The following is a 26,180-nucleotide window of genomic DNA, read 5'->3' on the forward strand; positions in this document are numbered from 1 at the left end:
GGAAGCTCAGTTCCGGCACCTGGAGCATCTCCTCTCCCTCCTTCTGCACTGACCTTGGTGTCTCCACATTGTTTCCCTCACATGTTCTCACCTTCTCCTCTTTTCTGATTAGAAGAAAAACCATGTGACTGTGTTTTGATTTTCTTTAAAAGAAGTCATCACAGAGACATTACCTCTCTCATTGTCCCAGTTTTGGCTAGCAGCATGTCCATCTTCAGAGCCATGAGGGATTGGCTCTGCTGGACATGGTGGAAGCTTCCAGCAGCTTCCCACAGGAGCCACCCTGGTCCTCTACCAAAAACCAGGCAGTGCAAAACCAATGCAACAGCAATGTTTAATCAGTAACAGATTTATCACACGAGGTTGTGGGTCTTCACCAGGTGAATCCCACTGGAACTAGGAACTGACACACCTTCTTACACCTAATGTTTCTCTGGTGTCATTGCCCAGTCCCTGCTATGAACTGTTACAGGTTTTCTTCACATGGTCATGAAGAGCAGCTGATGGAAAGTGATCAGAGTTGCATTTGCATCTCCAGCAGAAACTTTGCATAAGATTTCATCTCATTTTAAGTGATCAATGATTCATCTGAGTCAAGGAACAAAATCCAAAATCAGATGCAAATGATAGGGCAGATGAGTTTTAGCTCCTGACATATAACTGAATTTGAATTCTAGAGCTGTTGTCGAAGTCCTTTCTTGCATTTCCTACAATTTCCTCCTTCAAAAAAAAGATCTTTGACTTTTCTTCATTAAATTATTTCAGGTCTTCATTTGGAAGTGATCAGTAATTGACATTGATAAGATCAATGTCTCAGGGACAATCCTCCATGAATTAACTTGAGTTGTATTAACAATAATACTCCAAGAGAATGCAAAGACTAGAAAATCACTGGCATTTGATGAATACCTGCGAAGAAAATAAAGTTCCAAAAAAATGTCACAGTTACTGCAGGAGAAAAATATCAGTGCACTTCTTATCTGTACTGCCTCTGGTGTGTTCTTTCTAAAACTAGCCATGCCAGTGTGTCACGTGTCCTTCTCTTTCCCAGATTTGGTCTTCAAGGACAAAACACTCAAGTAGGTCCCACTTTTCCACCTGTTCATTTTCATATTGCAGACCTTTAATAAGGTCTCTTTTTCCACTACTGCAATAAAATAGTAAATCACTGTAAATGACCTTGCCTACTCACTAACAGCAAGGAACCAGTGAGTGATTGCACCTTGTGATTACCAATTCAATGAAAACAGACCCCCTCATTCCCCAATATTACGGAGAGAAACCAATATGCCTGAGGTTAATTTTTACATCAACATTCCCTATGGAGTCCCATTGAGGTGATGGAATGTCACTGCATGACTTTCAGTTTCCAATTACATGTATTTTCCAGTGAAAAATACGCTGCTGTCAGCCAAGAACAGGATGGACCCATCCTCAATAACCCAATGCAATGGATGGCAACGCCAATGGGAAAGGGGGCAGGGAGAACTCCCATGGCAGGCTCTGCAGGCTGTGACTGCTCAAGCAGGTTGCAAAAAAATGCTGACATAAAAGCACAAAGTGCTCATAGGCGGCCTTTATTTCAAACAACTGTGCCACTTGAGTGCATCACCTGAGAGTGTTAATTAAAAGGGTGTGAAGGCACCTTGGTTTAGCCAGACCAGCATGGGGAAGGGCATACACACAGCTCAGCACGAAGGATTATACAAAGTGAGTAACTAACAAAAGTTTTCTGAAGGTAGCAATGGGCTTTAGCTGGTTTCAACCCACATATTGCTTTCTTGCAACTGGGAGTGCCCACCATCCTAATGGTGAGTGCATTACAGCCATCAGCAATGCAGATCAAGTCAGCATTAGGGTAAGAATGTGTGGCTTTGATTTGTACAGGCACAAGCTGACTGTGAACCAGGTAACACACAGGCTTGAATGATGCCACAGGCTGGAATAAGTGACTGGCATGGACCAGCTTCTTCTGACCCTGGCTCCCATGTTTGTTTTGTCACAAAAAAGGGATAAACTTAATCTCAATGCCATTTTTTATTCACCAGATAGAAAGAATGTACAGACCAACAGAAGAAATACATCTTCAACTGATATAACTTTTTATCAACTTGAATGTGATATGTTTCAGCACAAAGGGGTCTTCTCTTGGTTTTTGGATAGCCTGTCAATTCCCAATCCTGCTTGCCCCTAAAGAGAACTACATTTCCACTTATGCACAGAACAGCACGATTTTAAATTTAATAATGTCAATCTTCTTCCATTTTTTATTAGTACCTTAACTGAATAAAGTGCACTTAAAAATGCACAGATATATAGCACCACCCCCAGATCTGCACTGGCACCACCAGTTCTCTGTACAGCAGCTGTTCACTATTTCATTAGTATTACAGCTAACACACTTTGCTCGGTCTCGGCTCATGCAGTGTGGAGAGCCAGGACATTCAGCACATCTGTCTGCTGTTAACAAAGATACAGAGGAGAAGGAATAGCACATGCACAACGCATCTGGTTACAATTTAGCATCAACATGAATGGCAATGAATGGGTCTTCATCTTCATTCCCAATCAGGAAATTAGCCATGCCATCAGCAGCAACACGAACTTCAACTGCTGTACAGAAGTCACCTTCTTTTTGCCCAGAAATGACATCACAGTAAGTGCCAGCAGGCAGACCGGTCTGCAGAGATACATTCAAGGACCTTTGGAAAAGAACAGAGTGCTATAAGCATTATGAGGACTCTAAAATGCTCTTCAAATCATACTGGAGACATCAGATGTTAGATAATTCTGGAGTTATCCTCTAGCCCTTCTCTGGACACTGCAGAATCTATTCAATCACTACATGCTTCAAATTGCTCATCACCACAATCTATAGCTAATTATTAGACATACTCCTGACATACTCCTGTTCTCATATCCCATTCTTGCATAAAAGAGTCCAATACAGTTTTTAAAACTATCACATTTGGAACATATTCCCAAATTTACAAGTTCCCTCACTTCTATAAAATTAGACTTTGCTGGCTGACCTGGCCCAGTGACACAGCCAGCTTCAGGACTGGGAAATAGTAAAAGGCCTGAACTGCCAAGAGTGAAGAGTGTCTATGGTAGAGTGGAAAATGCTAAATATAAATTGTCAGCAACTGGGGCATCCATTAGAAGTATCTATTCAAGCTAACAACACCTGTAAAGGTTTCATTACTAACTAGACTTTTTAAATGCATATTTAATAAATAATATTTATTTTTAATTGTAATAAATTATAATTTATTTCCCTCCTACTTACCAGTCATCATTATTGAAGATGATGAAGCCTTTATTACCACGGCCAAAAGCCACTTGATTGCTGCCATTGTCCCACCAGTTGGAGAAAGGCTCACCATCCACCACGTTACGGAAGATAACCATGTTCCTGAAAACACAAGCAATGTCTGTCACTGCACCTGCAGCAGCTCTAAAGCCACGTGGAGCAGGAAGCAGAAGCAAGTGCTTTTACATCTTGTTTCTCCCCAGTGCCCTACCTGATCTGACGCCAGCGATGTTCACAAACCCAGTCGTTGCCGCAGGTCGTGTCCTCGTTGATTGTAACAGGCTTTGTGGAGCCATCCGCGTTACTTGGGGGCCCAACCCAGTCATTGATATCCTGTCATTAAAAAGACAGCTTTATATCTTCTGACTGAAAATGCAGAGAGCCCCTCTGGAGAGCAAAGCCAGAGGGAGCATCACAGTTTCACCGGCTACATCCAGCATGGCACAGGGAAATCACCTGACAAACTGAAATGCACTGCACTACTTCTCTGGCCCTCTTCTAACCCTTTATCCTCATGGATGGGTCTTCAGCATTAATAGCTCACCTTTCCATTTTCAAAATATCTTGGCCACCGGAAACTTGACATCACACGTGTGAACCCGTACGGGTGGGCAAGCATGAAACCAGATGCCATTTTATAGAGCCTGTTTGTTGGACAAACAAGGAGTGAGACATGGAAGGAGGAACCTGCCAGAGAACACACAGACAAACAAGCAAAAGCAAGAAGCATCACCCAGACAAGAGCAATCCCTTACCTGGCATCCCAGAAGGTGAGAATAGAAGCTCCACCAGCCCCGTGTCCTCTCTGGTTGTCGTGGTTATCCACAAAGACCAGGGCTCTGTCGGAAGGCACAAAGCCCCAGCCTTCTCCCCAGTTCCTAAACAAAAGCACAGACTTGAAGCTACCCTGTCAATTGGTGTATCCAGTGAATCCTGGATAAGTTGCAGCATCTTCATCCTTACTTTAAGTAGGCCATCTTTTCTCCGTTCCACTTGCGGATCACTGTCCCCAGCTTGGCACCGTATTTGAATTCTGTCACTCGGCCATTTCCAAAGTATTCGCTGCCTTTGATGGGCTCTCCACCCAAGTCAATTACCTGGTACAGGAAAGACAGAGCATTGCTTTCTACTCAAAAACTGAACAAATAAAAGATATTGCTTTAGACATTGCTTCATTTAAGGGGACAGTACTTGAGCTAATTATGTTATTTGGCTTTCCTGCAAAACTGTATGCAAGGCTATTTTCTCCTTTTAGCTTAGCCCAGCTGTGAATCTCATTTCCATCTCTATCCTCTATCTCCTTACCCCAACTGATCACTTACCCATGATTAAGGCTTGGGCTGCACTCATTTTATATTTAGTATGGTCATCTGTGTCTCTGCTTCCAGCAGTTGTGCTGCATCCTCTTAATATGTGAGTTAAAGAATGTTTCTATTTGCCTAGACTTTGCAGGCAAGATCCTAATTTAATAAAATGTGTGCAGCACATTTAGATTCTGCTGAAACCAACGCTTACCTGTTTCTTCCAATTTGTTATTCAAATGTAAAACAAAAATTTGGAATATCAAGTAATAGTTGTTATGCTATTGGAAAATAAAGTTTCAGACCACAATCAACACTTATGTCTTCTGTTGCAATTTATTATCCAGAATTTAAAATTCAGGAAATTAAATCTCTTTTTTAAACCAACAGAATTTTTACACTAACTTCAGTGTAGTAAATTTCATCTCAATAAAACTTCCAGGTTGCCTAATTCCAGAAGATCCAAAACAAGTGGGGCATTTTGCAAATCAAGTACCAGTTACGGGCAGATTAGCTATTTGTAAATTATGATTGAGGATGGTATTGAGGATGATTTCTGTAGATCTGCTTGGGCTCAGCCCATGCAAAGCATTGCCATGTGTGACCAGGTCTGTACTGGGCCTGCAAGAAATATGTTTGTGAAGTAAAAATTTTAAAAAATAAAGATTACCTCCTGGTAAATAAAAGGTTTAGTTCCTGCAGGAAACCATTGAGTATTTAGATCTTTCAGCTTGTCTAAAATCGCCTTGACATCCGCAGGCCACATGTGCTTGGCAGCATCGATCCGGAACCCTGCTACGCCGATGGCAACAAGTTGGTTCAGGTACTCGGCAATCCTGGAGCGCACGTAGTCCTTCTCCAGGGCCAGGTCCAGCAGGCTGACCAGGCGGCAGTCCCGCACCTGGCCAAAAATCCTCAAATCAAACACTTCTCACCTAATGAACTTCATGTAGCGTTCTACACGCGTTTTGAATGTTCTTTATGATATCAAATAAAACCTTCAGTAGCCTTTGTTCCCCATGCACATCTTTCCTCTAGAAAGTCATCGACACAGAAGCTGAAATAAGAAATTGCATTTACCCCTCTTTTTTGAAATTGAGACCAAGGAAAACTTTCAAATTACAATAAAAGGCAAATAGTATCTTCTATCTTTATAACACATAAATAGATTTTATGAGCTTTAAATTGTCTTAATTAATTCCCTAAGCACATTTGTCTGAATCTGAAACTGACCCATTGTCTCAAGTACAGCCATCCCTTTAAGAAGTGGTGCTCCTGATAGCAACACTAACCTCTGCTATTAATTTGGATGGCTTTTTGTGAGTCTTTGTTATATTCCTTTTAAAAAAGTCTCACTGTAACTGAGAGCAAAGAAATCACAGCACGGGAACAGATGTACATGAAAACTATAGTTGTAGGTTTACCTGAGATATATCATGATAATTCTCAATGTTTCCACTTCTAGATTTACATTTATGATCATTAAAGTCCCAGGCAGAATAGGGCACAGCTGGGAAGTCTTCGGTCTTTGCATTGAAATCGCTTCCACAAGTAGCATGGTCACCAGCCCCAGCATTAGCTCCACACATATGGTTGATTACTGCATCCACATAAATGTGCACCTAGAGAACAGTTTCCACATAACAATTTGAAAAAGCTACTTCTCACAGCACCACTAATTAATGTTCTCTCTCCCATACCTCCTGCCCTCTCCCCCTATTTCTGCTTGCTTGCTTGACCCAACATTTTATTCAATTTTTTATTTTTTTTGTTAGCATACAGCAAGAGTGATAAAACATGCAGCTCAAGACACAGGCAGGTAACACTGCATTCATTTTTTTAAATGGTAGAATCACTGCTTGGCTATATTCTTCCATTGTAAACACCAGAAGGTTTCAAGAGTACTTACTCCAACATTGTTGCACCTGGTCACCATGTCTCTAAATTCAGTTTCATTTCCAGATCTTGTGCACAGCTTGTAGCTGACAGGCTGGTATCTTTCCCACCAGGGTTGCTGGGGGTCAGTAATGATAACATTTTCATTTGGAGGTGAAATCTGTGAATAAAACAATAGCACTTGGTAACACAGGATAGTGATAAAGGTTAATTTGTTTGCCTAGTATTTTTAGAAAAAGAACATAACCCACTTAGATCCTCAGTATCCTCTGCTTACACTGTAGTAGGCTGGAAATAAAAGACTTAGGCCTGGCCTTCAACAGGTAGAAACACAGTATAAAAATTAGGTCCATGAACAGAGTGTCCTAATTATCTTCATGACTGCAAGATTCGAAAAGAAGCATCTGAACTTGAAGAAGTAGGTCAGCAGAGGAAGTGACTACATAACAACTGATGCAACATCCTGCCTTTAAAATTGATCCAACTTCCCATTTTTGTAATGTTCTGGATGAACACATTCTTGACCTAATTCTTTGAAGCTTACAGGTGAGTTACACCTCCTTCTTTTACAGACTTTTCAGGATACTTTTTAGGCAACAAGCTTTGCTGCTACCTCCAAGTCTCTGGGCATAACCTGATCCAACCATTTCTCAGAAAGATCCCTACAGCCTCTTAACTGCCACGCCTTCCTGACCAGCTCAGCAAGTCATCATCTGAAAAAAACTTCCTTCGACCCTGCCACAGAATGGATTAAAAAGGTGAACAGGCATAGGCCACAGTCTGAGAAAGCAGTTTAAAATCAATCTGCTCTGTGTGCCTGGAAAGAAGGTTGCAAAGAAAAGATGATTATTTGAAAATTATGGGAAAGTTCTCACTCAGGCCAGCTTGCAATCTGTTGGGCTACAAGAGAGAGGCAGACTTCACACCAATTTTTCCTGAGCAATCTGACAGGTAAACTGAAATACTTTAATAAGTGGCTGTTCTCCTGCCATGCTACCTCACCCAAGTGCCAGTACTGGTTCCACAGGAACATGTCTCTGTTGTTCAGACAGAACTGACTCACACAGGGACACCTTCACCAGAACCTGCGTTCAGTTCGCTTCCGCCTGCGCACACCAGGTTCCTGCAAAGAAGGGTCTCTTAGTGGTTTACTGTGACACTGTGCTCTACAGAGAGAAACTTGCTCATTTGGGTGAACACAATTAGCAGCCTTTTGTACTTAATTATTTAAAAACTTCAGCACTTTTTTCTCTTTGGAAGCCCTTTCTTCAGTCATAGTTTCATTTTACATTTATCTAGCTCTTAACAGCTTCCTTTGATTCAAATAATATCAAGCAGATAAACATAGGTTATTCTTCATAGCAGTAAAAAAAGGATTTATCAAGTGATATGCAATTCTAATTCATCTAAATGTAATAGCAGAGACTGCAAAACATGCACTTTGGGGCAACGAAATAAATTCATGCTTACTTGATGATAGGTGAAGAATATATTTGTCAGCATTTACTACTTCCATTACCAATATCTATTTTTCTTGTTCAGTACCTGTCCTTTGACAAATTAAACATTTTCAGTGAAAAAACAAATTATCATCTATGTAGTAATTTTACTACCTACTGATAGGAACAGACATACCTGAACACCTCCAAATCCATTAGGAGCTAAGTAGCGTTCACACTCCTGAGCAATATCCTGCCAGCGCCATTCAAAGAGATGCACAATAGATGTTCTCTTTGGGAGAGTGTTGGGGTTGTACTGCCCCCAGCAGAGCCCTGCAGTTAACAGCAGAAAATAGATCCCCATCCAGTGCTTTGTGATCAGTTCTGCTCTTCTTACTAACTGTCCATGTTCCTGCAAGAGGGTAAAGTCCACATTAGAAAATACACATTTAAAGGTAAACTCATCTCTGGCATCATATTTATTTACTTGTCATTTTATATGAGAACTGGATTTTATCCAAACTATATCAAATTCCCATACTAACAGTAACTCTGTTTTCATGCAGTTAAAATTCAGATGTTGCCTAATGCAGGCTGCCACTAGAATGCAAAAGTTGTGGTTTTATTAGTATAAAGCAAAAAAGTACTCCAAAGGGCAAAGAAACACTTACATAGATGGCAATGGACATTTTATTTCTCATTTTAATGTACATTATTATACATTCTTACTTATCCTTGAGAGGCATGTTTTTTTACAAAATGGTGCTGCTACAACTTGAACATATTTGGACAAGTCGCATATGAACAATGCAAGTTAATTACTGAGGAAGAACAGTGCCCAGTTTCACAGTACCAATTCAGTAATATTTGTCCAATATTTGTCAATATTTGGACAAGACCTTGCAGAAGCAGCATATTTAAACCATGATTTGTTATGAAACCCCAGATATTCTGGAGGTTTCACATATGTGAGTCTGTCATTCACAATATGCACGACATCTCTCATTCAATCAACAGCCTAAAACCTGGAAGATCTCTCAGATACAGAAATCATTAATTATAGTGACTCAAACCCAGAAATGCTGCATGTCTGATCTCAGCACACCTGTTTGTGTGAAGATATTCTCCTTTTAAGAATGTGGGCCATGGCATGCAGATGTTAGAAGAGCTGTGGAGCTCCATATCTTTCTAAGTGCCCAAGTACAAAGAGTTCTGCAAAAGGAGCTCTCCAGAAGCTTGAAATCAGCTACATCCCCTTCTGATGAGCTAGGTTAGGAACTAACTGCATTTCCCAACCCATATCCAATTTGTAGGGGATGACAATCCTATTAGGGACAAAGACAACAATCTTTGTCTCTCTTTTTCATCACTGTGAGAGATACAACATGTAACAAACCACAAATGAAACAACTATCAAGGTATATGTTACTCTATTGAGAACCCTATTTCGCACTCTTCACATTTAGAAGTTGGTTTGGAGAGTCTGAGATACAAAGAAATCCTACAAAAAGAATTTCTGCACACAAATGGCTGAACTAATACTTCCCTGAAATAACAAAACACAGAATCTTGTTACTTTCCTGTATCTATTGTTTATAAAAAGTTATTTTACAGAAATGACACAGAGCAAAGAGAGATTCCTGTCACAGGGGAAACCAAACACCGCAGTGAAGGTTTAAACATGAACACAAGGGCCCTCAGGTTTGCTGCACGATGGAAACCAGTGCTTTTCCAGTGCTTTTAATACACACATGGGAATGCATTGCTGAACGCTCTTGACGTGCTGTGATACAGAAACCCAGACATAAGTTTATATATAATCATACATGACTTCTACAAAACTGCCCTCGTTTCTGCTTCAAGGAAAGGATGATCCATATCTCTCAGGTAGTGAAGCACTCTTTGGAGCAACTTTAGGCACAAAATATAGCAGTTTATAAAGTGTAGAACATGCCTTCCAGAGCCTACTGCTATTAGCTGTCACTGTTCTTCTCAAGCAGGCAGAGTTACTTTGAACTAAGCATTTGGTATATTTAGCTTGTTTTTCTGCTTGTGAACAAAATAACTTTAATACAACGTAGTTGTAAATCTTCGGTAAAGTATACAGATTAAGTTTCAGCCACAAGCAGTTGTTCTGGGTGCTTCCATTTTCATGAAGGAATGCTTTTTGACCCTGATAAGAACATACATTGAAAGAAAATGAGCAAAGAAAATTTGATCTTCTTTGATAAGAGAAGCATTTATCAGATTGGCAAGTCTTATTTCCAGCAGTAAATACACAAAGTAGTAAGAATAATGTACCTTGACCCAACCAGGTCCAAAACTTAGTGCTTAAAGACTCAATGTAGATTTTAATTTCTCTGAAACGGGTTTATGGCTGCTCTGCCTTCAATACAATCAATAACAAGAGAATGGGGATGTTGAAATCCTCATCGCATTCTGATGGCTCTAGCTTCAGAATATTTTTGAAACTTGGAAAAGTAACAAAAGACTACGTGGAAGAGAGCAACACTGACTGCCTGCAGAGAACTCGGGAGCGGAGTGTCGCTACAGAGCCCTACTGCTCTCCTGGCCAACACGGGAACTCGGGTCACCTTCTCTTCTGCTGGGTCACGGCCTGAGCCGTGCGGGCCAGCCGCCCTCTGCAACACACCTGCAACCCCCGTTAGGTCTGCGGGACGTCCGACGCCGTGCTGCTGAAGCTGCAGCTGCCAAAGGCTGTCACAGGGAAGGGCAGCGGCGGCCCTGTCTCCTCCAGCGGCTCCCCACGGATGTCCCCGCAGCAGCCCCGCGTTTGCCGCAGGCGAAGCAAGCCCGCTTGCTTGGGCCGCCCTTTCGGCGCCTCCCGGCAGCGCTCCCCGTGCGGCCGGGCCGCGGGGCTACGTGCGGGGGCCGCCCCTTCCGCCGGGCCCGCCCCGCCACGGGGACAAGGCGGGATGGGGCGCAGCTCCCCGAACGGGCACTTCCCGCACGTTTTTACAAAGAATTTTTGTCCTTGAGCACAGCACCACCTTGCTGTACTCCCACTTCGGCACTTTGAAAATTCACTCTGTACGTGTAGCTCAACATGGGTGTTAGGACAGATTAAAGTTGAAAAAACCCTCTAGGATTAAAGGAACAATTACACAGTCCCCATGGGAATGCAGCAAGTAAACTAGTAAAAATTCCACTGACAGCACTTTAAAGTAATCTGCTAAGCCAGTTCAAATTTGAAAAAAAATAGCAAAGATAGACTTTGGTCCAGCCACCAATACTAGGGATTTAGACTGTATGCAGCTGGAATAATGACAAAAATCTTTTACACCAGCCAATTCCCACACCATCAACTACGATTTAAGTAATTTATGGAATAACTTTAAATCCACTGGACTAGAACCACTTGTCAATTAAACGTCATTGTAATGTTTCCCACATGGTTTCAGACAGTTCCACTGACCAGCCCAGTACGTAGCAAATCCTACTATGTGACCACTGTTATTATCACCCTCAACAGAGCAAGGACCACATCTGTACCAGTTTTAACAGCTACTCTGGTTTTAATGACTTCAGTCCCACTAGTGACAGTTTTCAAGTAGCATATGAACAATGCAGGTTAATTACTGAGGAAGAACAGTGCCCAGTTTCACAGTACCAATTCAGGCCAATGCACCAGTCCTTCTGCTAGGCCTTCAAGACAACAAAATCCGTCCCACTCAAAACCCCAAGAACTGAATTCAAAACAAAGAGAAGGCAGCAAAATGAAGAGAAGGGAAATAATTTATTAGATTTCACAAGCAATCTAACATACATTTATGATGCAAGTCTTGTGATATTTAAATGTATATGGAATCTTTATGATGTGAGAATTTATTCTCTGCCTTAAGTACTTTAGAAATGCTACTACGCACAGTTCAAGAGTCCTGATGATTGCTTCTTCCCCAGCTTGGTAATAACTTGAAAGAGATGGAACACAAAAGGGACCTGGAACATCACAAAGGCATGTTAAAAGTAAGAACTACAAGAAACAGCAGTGTTATATTGGCTTTTGACAACTAAATTGAAAGATGCTTAGTGTTTTAAAAAGTGCTTAATGTCTGTGAAAAATACATCTTAATAAATGCAGGCTGTATTAACTTAATATTATAGAAAGTTAAACAGTAATGTAGTATGAAACCCACAGGAAACATGTAAGTCACTAGCAACAACACTACCTCAGTGCAGAGAGCAATCTAACAAAACCCAAACAACCAACAAAAAGGTAGCAGTGAGTTGATTATTAGTCCAGCTCCAAATACTTAATTGCAAGATATTGTTAATTTTCTTCTTTACTCTAAAAAGACAAAGTAAGGAATGTATAAACTAAATCAACTCCAGATTTTCTCATGTAGCAGGACAACAGTAATCATCAAATGATCTAAAATACTGGTTAACCCCTTAATATTAAGACGGCTCTGCAATATATTTTAGCTAACATATTATTATATTAATATGTATTTAAAGAAAAATAAGTTAACTTGGTCAGTGAGAGCTCAGCACAGCTTCACATAGATCAGCTGGTATGAGCTAGAACTTGCACTAAGGAATAGGACCACAAATTAACAGGGTGAGGAGAAAGGTGAAAGGCACCTTTTCAGATTGAGAACCTTCATTGTGTCTATTCACACAACACAGACATTGGCTTCCTTTTTCCCCCCTGAAAAAACTTGTTTTTTAAAATGATTAGATTAGCTCGGGCTTAAAACACATTAACTCCTCCCCACACCTACTCTATATGAAAACTTAAGATGCAGTTGAGTGCTACAGGAAACATTGCACAAAAAAAGGATACAACAAGAAAGGATACACTCTGCATGACAGTATTACTGCAGTATTTACGCAGGAATGTTTCTAAAGAAGAACAGCAGAATGTGGTTTAATTTTATTTGATTCTCAGTATTGCACACACATAACTTTATGCTACCTAGCAAAAAAAATCAAATATGCCTCTTTGATAAAAAACAGTTCTAACACCTTATGAGATTTAATGAGGTCTGATAAGTCCATCGACACTAAACTTCATATTCAAAAGTAAATACATTTTTTGGTAACTTGAACTATTAGGATAGCAGCGGATTTTTCCATCTCCTTCAAGTCTTTGCCATTTTACAGATTCACTTTATTTCCATCAGGTCCAAAACCCAAACATGTTTCCCTTTAATGCCAGCTTTCAAACCACTTCTTCCCTTAGAAGAAGCTGGAGACCTCTCAACATCAGTTTCTTCCACGTAACTTTTCTCCCAAAAAGAAACTTTATTATTTTAGCTAAAGGAAAAAGTCACTTTAGGTGAACTTTTTGCCAGTCTACAAATAAAGACATTTCTGCCAGCAAGGAGTTCTACAGCATTTTTATAAATCATGTGTATTTTTTGTAAAAAAGTATAAAGCCTTTGTAGAAAATTTAAAAAACAAAACCAACAACACTAGACTCATGTTTTTGCATTCATGGAATTATGTATCATAAATCAGCATCCATCAGAATATCCCATCAGGAACAGGAAAACATGTTAAGAAAAGTCATGCTTAAATAGGGTTCAGATTAACCATTACTTAGGAAATGCAACAAATATTTTTAATTAAACCTCACGGATCCTTAGAAACCCGTTTAATTCCATGGCACATTGTTATGACTACAACATATAAACAGTCAAGGTAAGTGAGAAGTTTTCCCATGGACAGAACACCAGGGACACTTGTAAGATGGCAACTCATGAAAGACTTTCAGACTTTACACAATTAAATCTTGCCCAAGTAGTGTTTACTCACTCTAAAAAAAGCTTCTGAGTTGACAATCAACATAATAAGTACCTTGTTATTTTCTTTATGCAATTCTAGTATTTAGCAAGTTTAATGAATTCAGAATTAATGTACAAAATTAGTTGAAAAGACATGGAACTCCTAAAAGAATGAAAGTGCTCAGGCTTCATCTGTCAGGTTCTCCAATAACTAAAATTCTTCAAATTTTTTTGATATAAGAAACCTTAGTAATATTATTAGACACTAGATAATACAAATAGAAGTTTTTTTCTAAAAAGAAAGGAGTGAGAAACAAGACCGAAATATTCTAATAAATACTTGATCCTAATAGAACATTTTAGCCAAGGCTCTATTCTCTCTTTTCAAAGACTAGTACAGAAGGCAGCCTATAAAAAAGGTGATCTTTAATTTGACAAAATACAGATTTTCCAAACCACAAACAGTAACACAAAATAGGAAGTAAGACCAAATAGCATTTCAGCTATGAGGGAAACAAGTGAAAAAATCTGATTTTAAAAATCCTTTGACAATGCACAGAATGAAGAACCTGCAATTAAGAGTAGCTGTTAAAAACAGAAATTCCACCATGACAATAACCACACTGTGGGCTTTACAGCCGATTTGTAAAAATCAAAAACAACTATTAACATCCTTTATTTCCAATTCAGGTTTTCTTCAGAGCAACAAGGATCAAGCTCCAGATTAAAAACACACCATGGGTTAAGTAATGTTTCATAAGCACTCAGGCTAAGATTTCAGGCTAATTTTGTTCTAAGCAGAGGAATAACCAGAGTGATCTCAACTGCAACCAGGAATTAAGGTCAATGCCCTTTAAATTTGAGCTAGCTCATGTATCAGAGAATGCAGATTGAGAAATAAATGCTTTTTATTCTTGCACCAGTTACTTCACATGGTCATTTGAGAGTTCATTATGCAAATCTTTGCAGTCTATGAAACCACTCAGGTAAATTAGAGCTAATTTTACTTGACTTACTTTCACAAAAATGAAATACACTTAGTATTGTAGGTAGCATTGAAGTAAAACTACATGATAAGAAATAAAATTAAATAACAACTTTCTGCTAGAAATTACTTCCTCATCATGTTTATGTAATGCCAAAAATCAGGACCTACACATTCCACAACAAAGGAAGCCTTAAACAATGCAGCATTAAGCAGCACTTTGTGACAGATCGTTCACTAATTCAGACAAGTTTAAAGGGTGGTACAACAGCACTAAGAACTCATTTTCTAAAGTTAGCAAAGACCCTTTACAGCTAACAGGAGTTTACTGCTGGAACCAGTTCTTCAGGATCACTTTACAATAGCAAGGGTGGAAAGGAAAGAGTTAAGAGGCAACACTTCTCACTACCAAAACCCTGGATGATTTATACAAGGTAAATTGTCCAATTTCAAAAAAATTATTCTCCTTATCTCTGCAGATGAAGGAATAGAGAAACTGACAAGCTCCCTATGATATGACGATTAGGAAAATATCAGTCACTGAGTTTTTTAACAAAGAAAAAAGCAAAGTTTTAAATTTACACCAAGTATATACCTTGCACTCTGTTCTTCTGATTTAAGAAAAGAAATTTGTATGGAACATTTCCTCTCCATCATCAGTATTCCTAAAGAAGCTGTTAGCGTAAATAAAACCAAGCAAACACTACAAAACCCCACAGCCCAATTTTTTATTTTTACTTTCAGGCAGAGTCCATACCTTGTAGAGTGTTTTACTTTTTTCTTTTCCCTTCATTGGCATCTTGTTTTGGTCTAGCTGAACGGGCAAATTGCTGAGATTCTGTTAAGGACTACAAGTATCTGATAAGTAGAAGTCAATCAGTCTGGACAGTGACCTTTATCTGTGAATCAATTCCACTACAGTATGAAGTATTATAACAACAGTTGTCTCCCGGTCAAAGATTGGGACCTCACTGATACACAGTACTGCAGTTATTCAAGAGCCTGTAAGGAGGACTAACTGGGAATGGGCTAGATGCAAACAGGGTAAGTACAGTAGAATAAATGCTTGATATTTACAAACTTCCAACCCAGCATGTTAATACTTAACTTTGATGTCTCAGTACTTGAGAGGAAAAACAGTAAAAGCAGCAGATGCTGCGAGTTACTGTGAGCATAAAGAAACTGAAATAAACTATGAAATATTTAAGTGAAAAATAAGAAAGGACTTGCACACAAAAAAAAAACCAGTGCTATGCAATCAAAAAGTGACATTCCAGTTGAAAAACCAGTCTAGAGACCACTTACAGGAACATTTCTTATGTTCTTCATTCTGTAGACACAGACCTAACCAAGTCAAAAACCTTGTATTTAATTTAAATTCAGTGGTCATACAAACTAAATTATCTTTTGTATTGTCTTTGCAGGATCAAAGATGTAAGACCAGCGAATTTCATTCTTAAAGATAGCACTTTTACTTTCCTGTTTCAAAAGACTTCCCTCTCTGTTTTTTTCAGCTACCATAAATAGTGCACTGTGTTAGTGCTGACTGATTTTCTTAAGGCATTTTCTATTTTGCAGAACACTATGACAACAAAACTAGAGATTAGCAGAGATTACAAAGAATATAATGTAAATGCTCAAAGGAAAGGATACAACCACCATGGGTTTTTCAAACAAGACATAGCCATTTGCTTCCTTTAGTGCTTTAGCAGCTGCTTTCTCATTGGGAAGTCCAATGAAAGCCTGTCCCTTCATACGGCCTTCTTTCATCAAACGGATATCAAACCTAGGGCACAAGTGGGAATTACTCACGTTTAACAAACCTTGCAGATTTCACAGTACAAACACATTCTCATGCTTCATGTGGGAGAAATAGCAGAAACAGAAGCAAAGCCTACAAGGAAAATTAAGGCCTTGGAGACCACTTTGCTTGGGGAAACCATTTACTAAAAGGTAACATTAAACTGCAGGACGGCAAATTGACGTGCAGTACTACTACATAGGACATATGCAAAATCATCAGATACACACAATCACCTACACAGCTCTTTCTGTGTCACAGAGCCAAGAAAAGCAAATCTGGGAATGAAAATATATAAAAAATGTGAAAATATATTTTTTAAAAATAAAAAAATATATTTTTTATTTTTAAATGTAACTTAAAAATAAAAAAAATAATAGGCTCTTCAATCATGGTTCATGAAATAATTATATGTCTTAATCTTTATAAATGAGGATTTTTAGCTGTAACTAGTTTTTGCTTTATGAAGAAACACAGAAAACATAAATATGACTATTTTTAAAATACCAGTTTTCAGCAGTGTCATAGAAGTTAATATAAAAGGCTTAATTTTAACCAAGTATGAAATGAACTCACATATTGCGTTCCACCTCTGATTGGAAGTCAACATATCTTCCAAAAATGAACTTAAGATCCTGAAATTAAAGTGTAGGTGTAAGAAAAACGCTAAGAAAAAGCCCTTTAGATAGATACTTAATTTGCTTGCTTACCTACCTTTTCTTGAACTTGTTTAGCTAAATTCTTCACATATATCCTGCAATTTGGATCACCTGGCTCATAGTTTTTGAAAACGGAATATTTTTCCATTTCTTGAAGACAAAAAAAATAAACCATGCTTTAGCTCATTTACTTTGCACATTTGCTCAGTGTAAAATAATTTACTATATGCTCAGTTAAGAAAATAAACACTTATATAAGCTATTTGTTGCAACAAATGAAAAAGCTACTACTAGATAATATATTCTCACAGTTATACCTTCTCTAGAAAGTCTGTTTTTTTCTAGATCCTTTCTAGAAATAAATTCTGATGGTATTTCATCATCTTCCTCTTCAGTTTCCATTTTATCATTTGAGCTAGGAGCTGGGAAAATCCTTCCAAAGCCTGTATTATTGATTTCTTCTGTGGCTGCATAAAGGTCTGAAATGTCAACAAATTATGTAAGTGGTTTGTACATCTATTCACACCAAGATCAAGAGCCAGAAAGAAAACCATATTCCTTCCAGCAACGTTATAATAGAGCACACTTTGCAAGGCAATTTGAATGCATCCTTAAAAATGAGTCTTAATCCCTGGTTTGACAAAAGCACCTGCTCTGTACAGTCCTATAAAACCCCATGTAGTACAAATAAAGGCCACAGCACACATTAGTTAACATAAAACTTGCCTTGCTGTTCAATCCCGTATCCATTACACTAGATTCCCTTAAAGAAACTGGATATTACTGTAAAGTACCAAGAACCACAGATTGACTACACCCTCTGAAAAGCCATCACACCCCATTGCTATCATTGCCCAGATGGCAGATAATCAATCCACCAGAGAAAAGGGGCTGGCAGTCACTTGGATGCCGCTCTCTAAGAGCTGGAAAGGAAAAATCTGAAACTAGCCTGATATATTCCTTTACACTATAAAGTACTGAAAATCTGTAACATTTGCACACTGACATTTAAAAGACACTGCAATTCACCATAAACCTTTAGAGCACATAGGAGAGAGACCTTTAAAATCCCCTGGATCCTTTGCAAAACTTGTAACGTGGGACAAACGGCAAATACAAATATGACACAACTTGGTGTTGAAAGCTCCAACACAATAAAGGAAAATAAAAGAATTTCCTGGTGTAAATTTTAGCACCCTTTTACATACTGAAGCCACAACTTAACATTAAATACATCTGAAGTACAAACTCTCTTACCATTTTTTTCTTCTTTTTCTGAGTTTATCTGAAGAACAGCTGGGATCTCAGTACTAATATGAAACTCTATTTTTTTATGACCTATGTGCTGCGGCTGCTCAAAGACATCTGAAGGTGACAGTGTAGGGTGCGAATTACTGTTCAAAACAACAACATGGTAATTAAAGATTCAGACATTGATTAATGCATGGTCAAAAACAAGATTTCTTCCAGTTAGATGTTATGCAGTTGTTTACCACAAACACATCCTCCATTTTGTACACTTCACTCAACAGAGTTTCAGGTGATTACAACACTGCATATACAGTATATACAGTAGGTATGTCTGGCAGTGGGAGCAAAACCAGCAATCACATATCACAGTACAATACACAGAGGCATTAATTAAAACATTCATCAGTAACTTAAGCATGAAAAATAACTGGCCTTGCTGCTGCTGTCACCTAGTGTGTAAAATATACTACATTTTAAAAAAATGTAGCAAACCACTTGGAGGAAACAGGCAGCCATTAGTAAAAATGCATTCACAATCAGTCGTCACAACATAGAAATACTGCACTGCTGTCTAGTGTGGCACAGAACTGCAGTTCCAAGACCCAAACTTATTTTAAAGCAAGCCAGTTTCTATTCTTCCAGTGTCATACTTTTAATCTTTTAAGAAGCAGCCCAAACAATAAATCCGAATTGCTTCTGTCACAATTGTGATATGAAACTAGTCATCTTTCTATGAAAAGGAATTTCTATTAGTTTGAAAGGAAAAAAAACAGAGCTTGAATCAGGCACACTTTAAGGTTGTTGAGCAGACTTTAGTTCAAACTAGAGGAACATTAGGATTTTTAGACCAATAAAACCAATAGGATAAGTGCAAAAATCACAAACCTGTGGGAAGTACACACTGGAACATTCAACATGTCTTTAATTCTTTGCTTTTTTCTAACACCACGTTTCTTTGTGTTTATTGGTCTTTTAGGCTGAAGGGTCGCTAATTCCATCAACTTGGTCATTCTATTTTAAACAACAAAAAAATCCAAAACCAAACCAAAACAAAGAGGTTTACAATTTATTTGAAAGTACTAATTTTAAAAACCCTCCCCCTTTCCTTAAAGCTCTTGACATAGAACTTTCCAGAATATAACTGTAAAACTATCTTAAAACCAAAACTGTAACACACAGCAAATCAATATACAGAAAGCAGTTAAGGACTGACCAAAATCCTAACATGTCAGTGATGCCCTTCCTTCCCCAAGCATGCTCCTTACTGGGACACTGAAGCCATAAGAAGCTGTGATGCCCTGAGCTGAACTTGATTTTAAGGCAATGAACAGGGGTACCTTTTCCCAAATGATGTGTTTTTCCAAATACAGCATAAAGACTTTCTGATTTACTTCTCAGTAAAGTACTTCTCAGTTTAGACAGCAAAGAAAAAAGCTGCTTTTTAATTTAGTGTTAGTTTAAAGATTAAAAAAATACAGCTATGATGTAATTCAGTCCCAAAACTGCAAGAGAATCCTCAGCACAAATATCACCCCTAGAAATATTCACTGACGTACAAAGAATGTTCTGGAAGTTGGTGTGCATAGATGATTCAGGCTGAGGAGTCAATTTAGAAAGATGTGGAACAATGAAGACTTCAGAAAACAATCTAATTTCTGCTTCCATATATCTGCATTCTTCTAGCTGAGTTTTTGTTTAGTTAGTTTTTTTTGGACATGGGAACAAATGAAAATTTGCACACCAGTAGGCCACTTTTCTTTTCTTACTGCATTTAAACCTGCACTGTCCTTCTGCACTCTAGAGTTTCTCAAAGCATCTGTTAAGATTTCTAAATACTGTTTACTAGATGCTACATCTATATGCTGCAAACATTACTATTTGCTGAACTGGAAGCTAGAAAAGTAAAACCACCACTTTAAGCGAGCCAAAAACTTGCAAATGACTGTAAAATGCATACCTCTCCTTTTCCTCATCATTATCACTTTCATATTCTGATTCATCCCCACTAGACAGTCCTTCCTCTTCCTCTTCAGGTAAAGGAGGCTCTTCAGGAGGCAGAGGTGGGATTGGGGGAGGTGGCACAGGTGCTGGTAAATACTCTTCGTACTAATTATGGGGGAAAAGTTTAAAAAAATTAAAGTTTTTAAGGAAAAAACCTAAACATATCTTGTTTTCTTAATAAAAACAGTCAAAGCAATAAATGATAATTTAACAAGTATTTTCTCAAAGCATTCTTATAGGGATCTAGATACCATTTTGGTAAACTATATTACTAATGAAAAACTTTCCACAAGAAAAAAAAAAAATCTGTTTTTTGAAGCATAACAGAGAATGTTTTAATTCTCTGAAGTTGAGGTGATAAAAAAATAAATCAACCATGACCCTGGATTTTCACTTTGCACTCAGTTTCAAGGACTCTCCCAAAAAGAATGTATTTCTTCAAGGAGAAGAATATAGTCAAAGCAATGGGTGAAGGCTTAGGCTCCAAAGCCATCTCAGTTTCAACAGTGAACTAACAGTTAGAAACATTCCAGTGCTGCTACCATAGATGAGTATTTCTTTGTTCTAAGTACAGTCAAAAGAATTGCTTTAGAAGACCAGCATGTACCCAGTGAACTGCAGCAGGATTTGCAATCCTCTTAAGATTTACACCTCCTACCATGCCGCTAACATTTTAAATTGTGAATCAATTCCATAATACTGCAAACATATATTTAAAATATTACCATGGGAGGCCGAGCAGTAATTGGTCCAAAAGGTGGAGGAAGATTCATTTTATTCATCAGATGAAGTACCTGAAATGAGTCAAAATAAGTAGGTTTCCTTTGAGTAAGTGAGTGGTAACAGTTTCTTGCTAGGTAAAACAGCCAATCACTCCTGGCAGGTGTAAATCAGCACAGTTTTAATGTTCAGGAACAATGTGAAACCTGCACTTGAGATCCAACACTAATAGTCAATATAAGCAACACCCTAACAAGTCTAATAAAGAAAGTACAGCATCTTCTCAGAGTGAAATTCTAGGTACTCAAGTCACATCTTATTTGGCAGAGCATATCCAGCCAAGTCTTCAGTGTCAATTAAGTAATCTACATCAGGTTAATAAAATCTCACCACTTCAGCACAGAAAAAAAAAAAAAGACTGGCTAACACAATCACAAAAAAAAAAAGTATTTACTATGACAAAAATAGTTACTTCTGTGGATAATTAAAAGAAGAAAAATTAAATGTTTTGAATTTTATACTCTTTTTTTTCCTGGTTTTCACTTACCTGGACATAAAATTTGGGCACACTTGCCAAGGCATTTGCTATATTTGCTAGAATTGCACTTGAAGGTGGTGGATACAAATATTTGAGGCAAGAATTGATGGGGAAGGTGAGGCTGAGGAAAAAAGATTGAAAACAAGACACCTTAACATTACTTCCACTTAATCACTGGTAACAACAGAAGATTACTAAAGGCTTAACTATTGATTACATTTGAAGTAAAACTGAAATATTATTATTTCTCCTAGAACAGTTTTGGGCCACTTACAATGCCTTTAACAGCAAGGAGTGGTCCCCTGTGCCTGACAGATTTACTGGGCTTGGGCATAATGAAAATATCAAGCCATGCAGAAGCCTAAAGCGAACAGAAACAATCAACATGTCCAAAACCAAAAGCACAACATAGCAGCCTGTACAAGTATCATAACCTCAAAGGGCTGCATTAGCTTCAAAAAAATTATTACTTCCTGTATGCTAAAATGAAAATGGGGGAAAAAAAGGAAGAAACATCATGAAAACCAAGTCAGTGGTATTCTGCTGTTAATGCTGGGAGAACCTCTGCCCTCCAACCCCCATGAGTGCATGCATAGTGCCAGAAGGCTGTTCTGTAATCTACAACTTCACAGCTCAAAGCACCAGTCACTACCCAGCTGTGAGGATTCTAAAATTGAGGAACTGAAACTTCATCATTATGACAACTATCCTACAGCTATGGCTGAGGAACAGTAGCATAGGAGGAAACAAAACTCTTGTTCAACAGTACAGAACACATTTCAAAATAATCTGTAACAGAATAAAACAATTAAGATAAATAGAAACCCAACACTAACCCATGGTTGGGTGCAATTCCATGCTCTATTTTAACACAGTTTGGCTCCATCTTCTCTTCTTTCACTGGTTCTTCTAAACTGAAAATTAATTTAGTCATAATTAAAACAGGGCAACATTTAGATATGGCTTATGTAATATATAAAATATGCATCATCTATTAATAGAAAAAATAAGCACAGGTATTTTTAGCATCTTTTACCAATTGCATTAATGCAGCTGTTATCAATTCCTCATATTTAATACATGTAATTACAGTAGTGACAGTCTTCTAAAATAAATACTTGTGTAGATTTAAGTAAGTCTCCCTATATTAAAACATTCCTGACTTAAATCCACTCACAGGAAAAGAACTGAAATAGTTTATCATGCACTCTGTTCAGAGATCATAAATTCAGAGGTGTTAAATAATTGATTTGTTCATATTCAGAAAATGGAATATATAACTTGAAAACTACTGCAGTATTTTTAATTAAGTACATAATAAAAATAAGCACCACATAGCTTTTATCGCATATTTTTATTATTAATAATATTTTAATACAGTATTTTAAATAGACAATATTATATACTAGTATTATCATCATCACTTATTTTTATAATTTATTTTCACATTCCACAGGTAATGACACAGTTCTGCAGGGAGGAATGCAGTCACTCTCCTACAGATCTGAACCCCTTTGTTAAGACTTCCAAGCAGTTACAATTTATCCCTTGAGTTAGAAGTACTACCAAAGTACCACAAATCCACAATCCTCTTTCCTTGACCATAAATATAACACGGAAATTATTCTGCACATACCTTTTGCACTTGTCTGAGACACAAGGCTGGCTAAGTACCTGTGCACTCTCTTGCTCCTTTGCAAATTCAACAACTAACGTGTGACCTAGAAGTTTCAGCTGATGCAGTCTTGATAAAGCCTTCAAGTAATTACAAAGAAGAAAAGAAAAAAGGGAAGAGCACAAACATAAGAATTATTTGAAAGCATGACTGTTTTTATTATGAGTGGCACACTGGCTATAGGATGCAGTCCCAGCTGCTTTAAGTGAAATCTGTGCTACTGTGGACACGAGTTTTGCATGGTTTGTGTCTTCCCAGCCCCTCTTTTAAGCAGCACTTCCTGCTAGCAGAAAGGAATGGGACCAGGCTGCACCACCAGAACCACTGCAGAGGTCGGTCACCTGAACACAGCAGCAGCTTTAACAATCAGACTTTTCAAACAGCCTACTAAATTGCTGGAATTTCAAGTAACCAACCTTCTGCTCATGAAGTACAAACATGCTAAACTCTGTCAGTAACATCTAGGAATTTTAAAATCAGGATTCTAACAGAGGTAGTAGGAAGATCCAGCATTCTTCAAGTCCAGAACCCAACAGCCTGCTAATAACTGGCACAAGTACCTAATTCACCCCTGCTCACCTCACAGAGTTTTAGTCCTTCAAAGTGTAGTCTAAAAAAAATAGGAGCAGCAGAAGAAAATAACAAACAAACAAAAGAAACCACCAAAAAGCCTCCAAAAACCAAACAAAAACAAAAAAACAAACAAGAAACCCAAACAAAAAAACACCCCAAACCCAAAACAACACCCCAAGGTATAAGGGGGAAGTTCTGACACAGGCTTTTTAACCAGACTAGTATTTAAAAAGCATTATTAGTATTACCTTTTTGGCATCCATATTCCCTATTAATACTGTAGTTTTCTTATCAAAGCTGGGCATTCAAGGCAGACTTGGATAGTGAGTATAACTAGGGCTTACTTTTATGGCAAATACACAATTAGGCAGGAGACAAGGAAACTCTGGTTTATAGCTTGTATATAAATGCACACCAATCCTAAACAGGGCTCTGATCAGTCTCAGCTTCTGTGAGCTTGCCAGGCTCTGTGTGACAGGCTGGCTCGGATGACTTCCACAAACCCCTTTCAATCTGCCTTTCTTAGGACTCTACCAAGTGTTCAAGAATTTAATCAAGTTCTGCAAGCAAATCCTGAAACAGAACTCTAATACTACATGGTGCTGCTTTGTTTTTTCCTAGCACTAAGCACCAGATTCTATGTAAACCACATTAGAGCACTGGGAATTCAGTGCTTTGCTAAAACATTCACTAACAAACTCAATACAAACCTTTGCAGCTGCATTTTCACTGGGAAAGGTGGCAAAAGCAGTATGTTTCTAGAAAAAAACAAACAAAAAAGATATACTGTATTTGAATCAAAAAGGTAAGAGATTGCAGGTAAAACATTGAACCTTTGTTGACTACTTTGTTAGGTCAAATTCACATATTTGAAAGCTTCCAGACGGTAGTCATCTAATTCCCATTTGGGCCAACTAGAAAACATTTTTCTTACGAATTTAAGGAAAGTACCTCCTGGCGTCAAACTTAAGACATGAGCTGAGTAGTTTGAGGAATACAGGACAAGTGGTCTTTTTCTAGCAAGCAAAAACAATTCTAAACTGCAAGAAAGTACATATGGATAAAGAGGTCTAACCCTGTTCCAAACCAGAAAATTCATCCGAGCACCTCACAAAACATTTTCATCAAAGTAACCCCTAGAAGTAATGCTCTTTCTGCTACAAAAGTTGCAACTATTGTACTCTGAACGTTTGAAAGGTTTCTAACCTTTCCCACAATTTTCCAAGTTAAATCAAATCCTCACAGAATACACCTTTCAAAGTTAAATTTGTTTTAACAAACTTTATTACCCTATCTTGCCACATGATTCTATACCCAAAATCACTATAAAAATATTCGATATCCTATAAACAATGACCCTGATAAAATACGAAGACATTATCAATCTGCAGATCTGCAAAACACAAGGCTCTTTATGAGGAGTACTTAACACAAAACAAATACATCCATATTTTAGTAATCTGGAGGAAGAAGAAAGCAGAACAGCGATTTCAAGAGAACTGTTTGACTGCATCCCTACACGTGCCAAGAAACCCTTCTGCACTGCTTAACCCCAGCCTCACTGGTAGCGGCAAGAGGCCAAAGCCGCGGGCAGAGGGCTTGCGGCGGGCGGGACAGGAACCCGGAGCCGGCCGCCGTCCCGACCGCCCCGCGGGGCTCCCCGGGAGCAGGACCCCCGCCCCGCCCTGCCCGGCTCCAGGCTCAGCCCTGCCTGCGGCCCGCCCCGGCCCGGCCCTCACCAGCCGCCCGTGGTCCGACAGGACGCGCACAGACACGGCCCCGAAGTGCTGCAGCAGATCCTCCTTCTCCGCCGCCGTCAGCTCGGCGGGCAGGTGCCGCACCAGCAGCGTGCGCCCGCGCCGCCGCGAGACACCGGGGTGCGGCGGGACGCCGGGGTGCGGCGGAATAGCGCCCAGCCCCGGGCCCAGCCCCGGGCCCAGCCCCGGGCCGCCCGCCCGCAGCTCCTCTGCGCCCGGCGCCGCCATCGCCGCGCAGGGCCGAGCACCGCCGCGCGCCGCCCGAAACAAATCGCGCGAGAGCCGGGGTGAGGCCGCTGCCTCAGGTCTCGCGAGACTTTGGCCCCGGGTGGAGGTGGCGCGATTCGCGCGCTAAGGCAGGAGCGCCCTTTCCGCACGGAGCCCGCCTGGGGGAGTCCGCGATGCTGCTCCTGAGAGAGACGCCAGCCTCCCTTTTTAATGCGTAGCAGTTTTCAGGCCAAATCCTAAGAAGTGTTGCTCTCAAAAGTGCCCTCTCCTCAGCCTTTGGTTGGAAAGACTTG

The 26,180-nt window shown here is 39.1% G+C and overlaps 2 protein-coding genes across 6 annotated transcripts; both read right to left on the reverse strand.

The window, feature by feature from the left end:
- Positions 1 to 2,018: 2,018 nt before the first annotated feature.
- On the reverse strand, positions 2,019 to 11,961 carry LOC102111993 (pancreatic alpha-amylase). 4 transcript variants are annotated; one of them, XM_088060301.1, is made up of 11 exons: positions 11,837 to 11,961; positions 8,146 to 8,361; positions 6,524 to 6,670; positions 6,039 to 6,236; positions 5,285 to 5,515; positions 4,277 to 4,410; positions 4,069 to 4,191; positions 3,858 to 3,957; positions 3,525 to 3,646; positions 3,290 to 3,415; positions 2,019 to 2,702 (listed from the first exon to the last, which is right to left on the reverse strand). In XM_088060301.1, the coding sequence occupies exons 2-11, from the start codon at positions 8,311 to 8,313 to the stop codon at positions 2,513 to 2,515; spliced, it is 1,539 nt and encodes a 512-aa protein (XP_087916427.1). In that variant the 5' UTR covers positions 8,314 to 8,361; positions 11,837 to 11,961; the 3' UTR covers positions 2,019 to 2,512. The 4 variants fall into 4 exon arrangements, with proteins under 4 accessions (XP_087916427.1, XP_005520984.2, XP_087916428.1 ...); XM_005520927.3 differs by lacking the exon at positions 11,837 to 11,961 and adding an exon at positions 10,603 to 10,845; XM_088060302.1 differs by lacking the exon at positions 11,837 to 11,961 and adding an exon at positions 7,508 to 7,633 and having other exon boundaries at positions 8,146 to 8,277.
- RNPC3 (RNA binding region (RNP1, RRM) containing 3) lies at positions 11,688 to 25,887 on the reverse strand. 2 transcript variants are annotated; one of them, XM_005520928.3, is made up of 15 exons: positions 25,642 to 25,887; positions 24,613 to 24,660; positions 23,291 to 23,409; positions 22,491 to 22,568; positions 21,664 to 21,775; positions 21,122 to 21,190; positions 20,353 to 20,501; positions 19,281 to 19,406; positions 18,402 to 18,538; positions 17,462 to 17,623; positions 17,200 to 17,294; positions 17,062 to 17,120; positions 16,338 to 16,470; positions 15,442 to 15,514; positions 11,688 to 11,909 (listed from the first exon to the last, which is right to left on the reverse strand). In XM_005520928.3, the coding sequence occupies exons 1-14, from the start codon at positions 25,885 to 25,887 to the stop codon at positions 15,455 to 15,457; spliced, it is 1,593 nt and encodes a 530-aa protein (XP_005520985.2). In that variant the 3' UTR covers positions 11,688 to 11,909; positions 15,442 to 15,454. The 2 variants fall into 2 exon arrangements, with proteins under 2 accessions (XP_005520985.2, XP_087916426.1); XM_088060300.1 differs by having other exon boundaries at positions 11,688 to 12,815.
- Between the last annotated feature and the right edge of the window lie 293 nt (positions 25,888 to 26,180).

Source organism: Pseudopodoces humilis, chromosome 10 (assembly GCF_049639895.1).
Source record: "Pseudopodoces humilis isolate 2021_Gansu_Grassland_sample_001 chromosome 10, ASM4963989v1, whole genome shotgun sequence".
Classification (NCBI taxonomy): Eukaryota; Metazoa; Chordata; class Aves; order Passeriformes; family Paridae; genus Pseudopodoces; species Pseudopodoces humilis.

Bases quoted from the DNA above. Each gene is read 5' to 3' on its own strand.
- LOC102111993 (XM_088060301.1), bottom strand. From the start codon at position 8,313: ATGGGGATCTATTTTCTGCTGTTAACTGCAGGGCTCTGCTGGGGGCAG. The intron at 6,237-6,523 runs GTAAGTACTCTT...ACTGTTCTCTAG, and splicing joins CCAGGTGCAACAATGTTGGA to GTGCACATTTATGTGGATGC. The intron at 4,192-4,276 runs GTAAGGATGAAG...GCTTTTGTTTAG, and splicing joins GAAAAGATGGCCTACTTAAA to GAACTGGGGAGAAGGCTGGG.
- RNPC3 (XM_005520928.3), bottom strand. From the start codon at position 25,887: ATGGCGGCGCCGGGCGCAGAGGAGCTGCGGGCGGGCGGCCCGGGGCTG. The intron at 24,661-25,641 runs GTGAGGGCCGGG...GTTTTTTTCTAG, and splicing joins TGTCGGACCACGGGCGGCTG to AAACATACTGCTTTTGCCAC. The intron at 23,410-24,612 runs GTTTGTATTGAG...AATTACTTGAAG, and splicing joins GTGAAAATGCAGCTGCAAAG to GCTTTATCAAGACTGCATCA.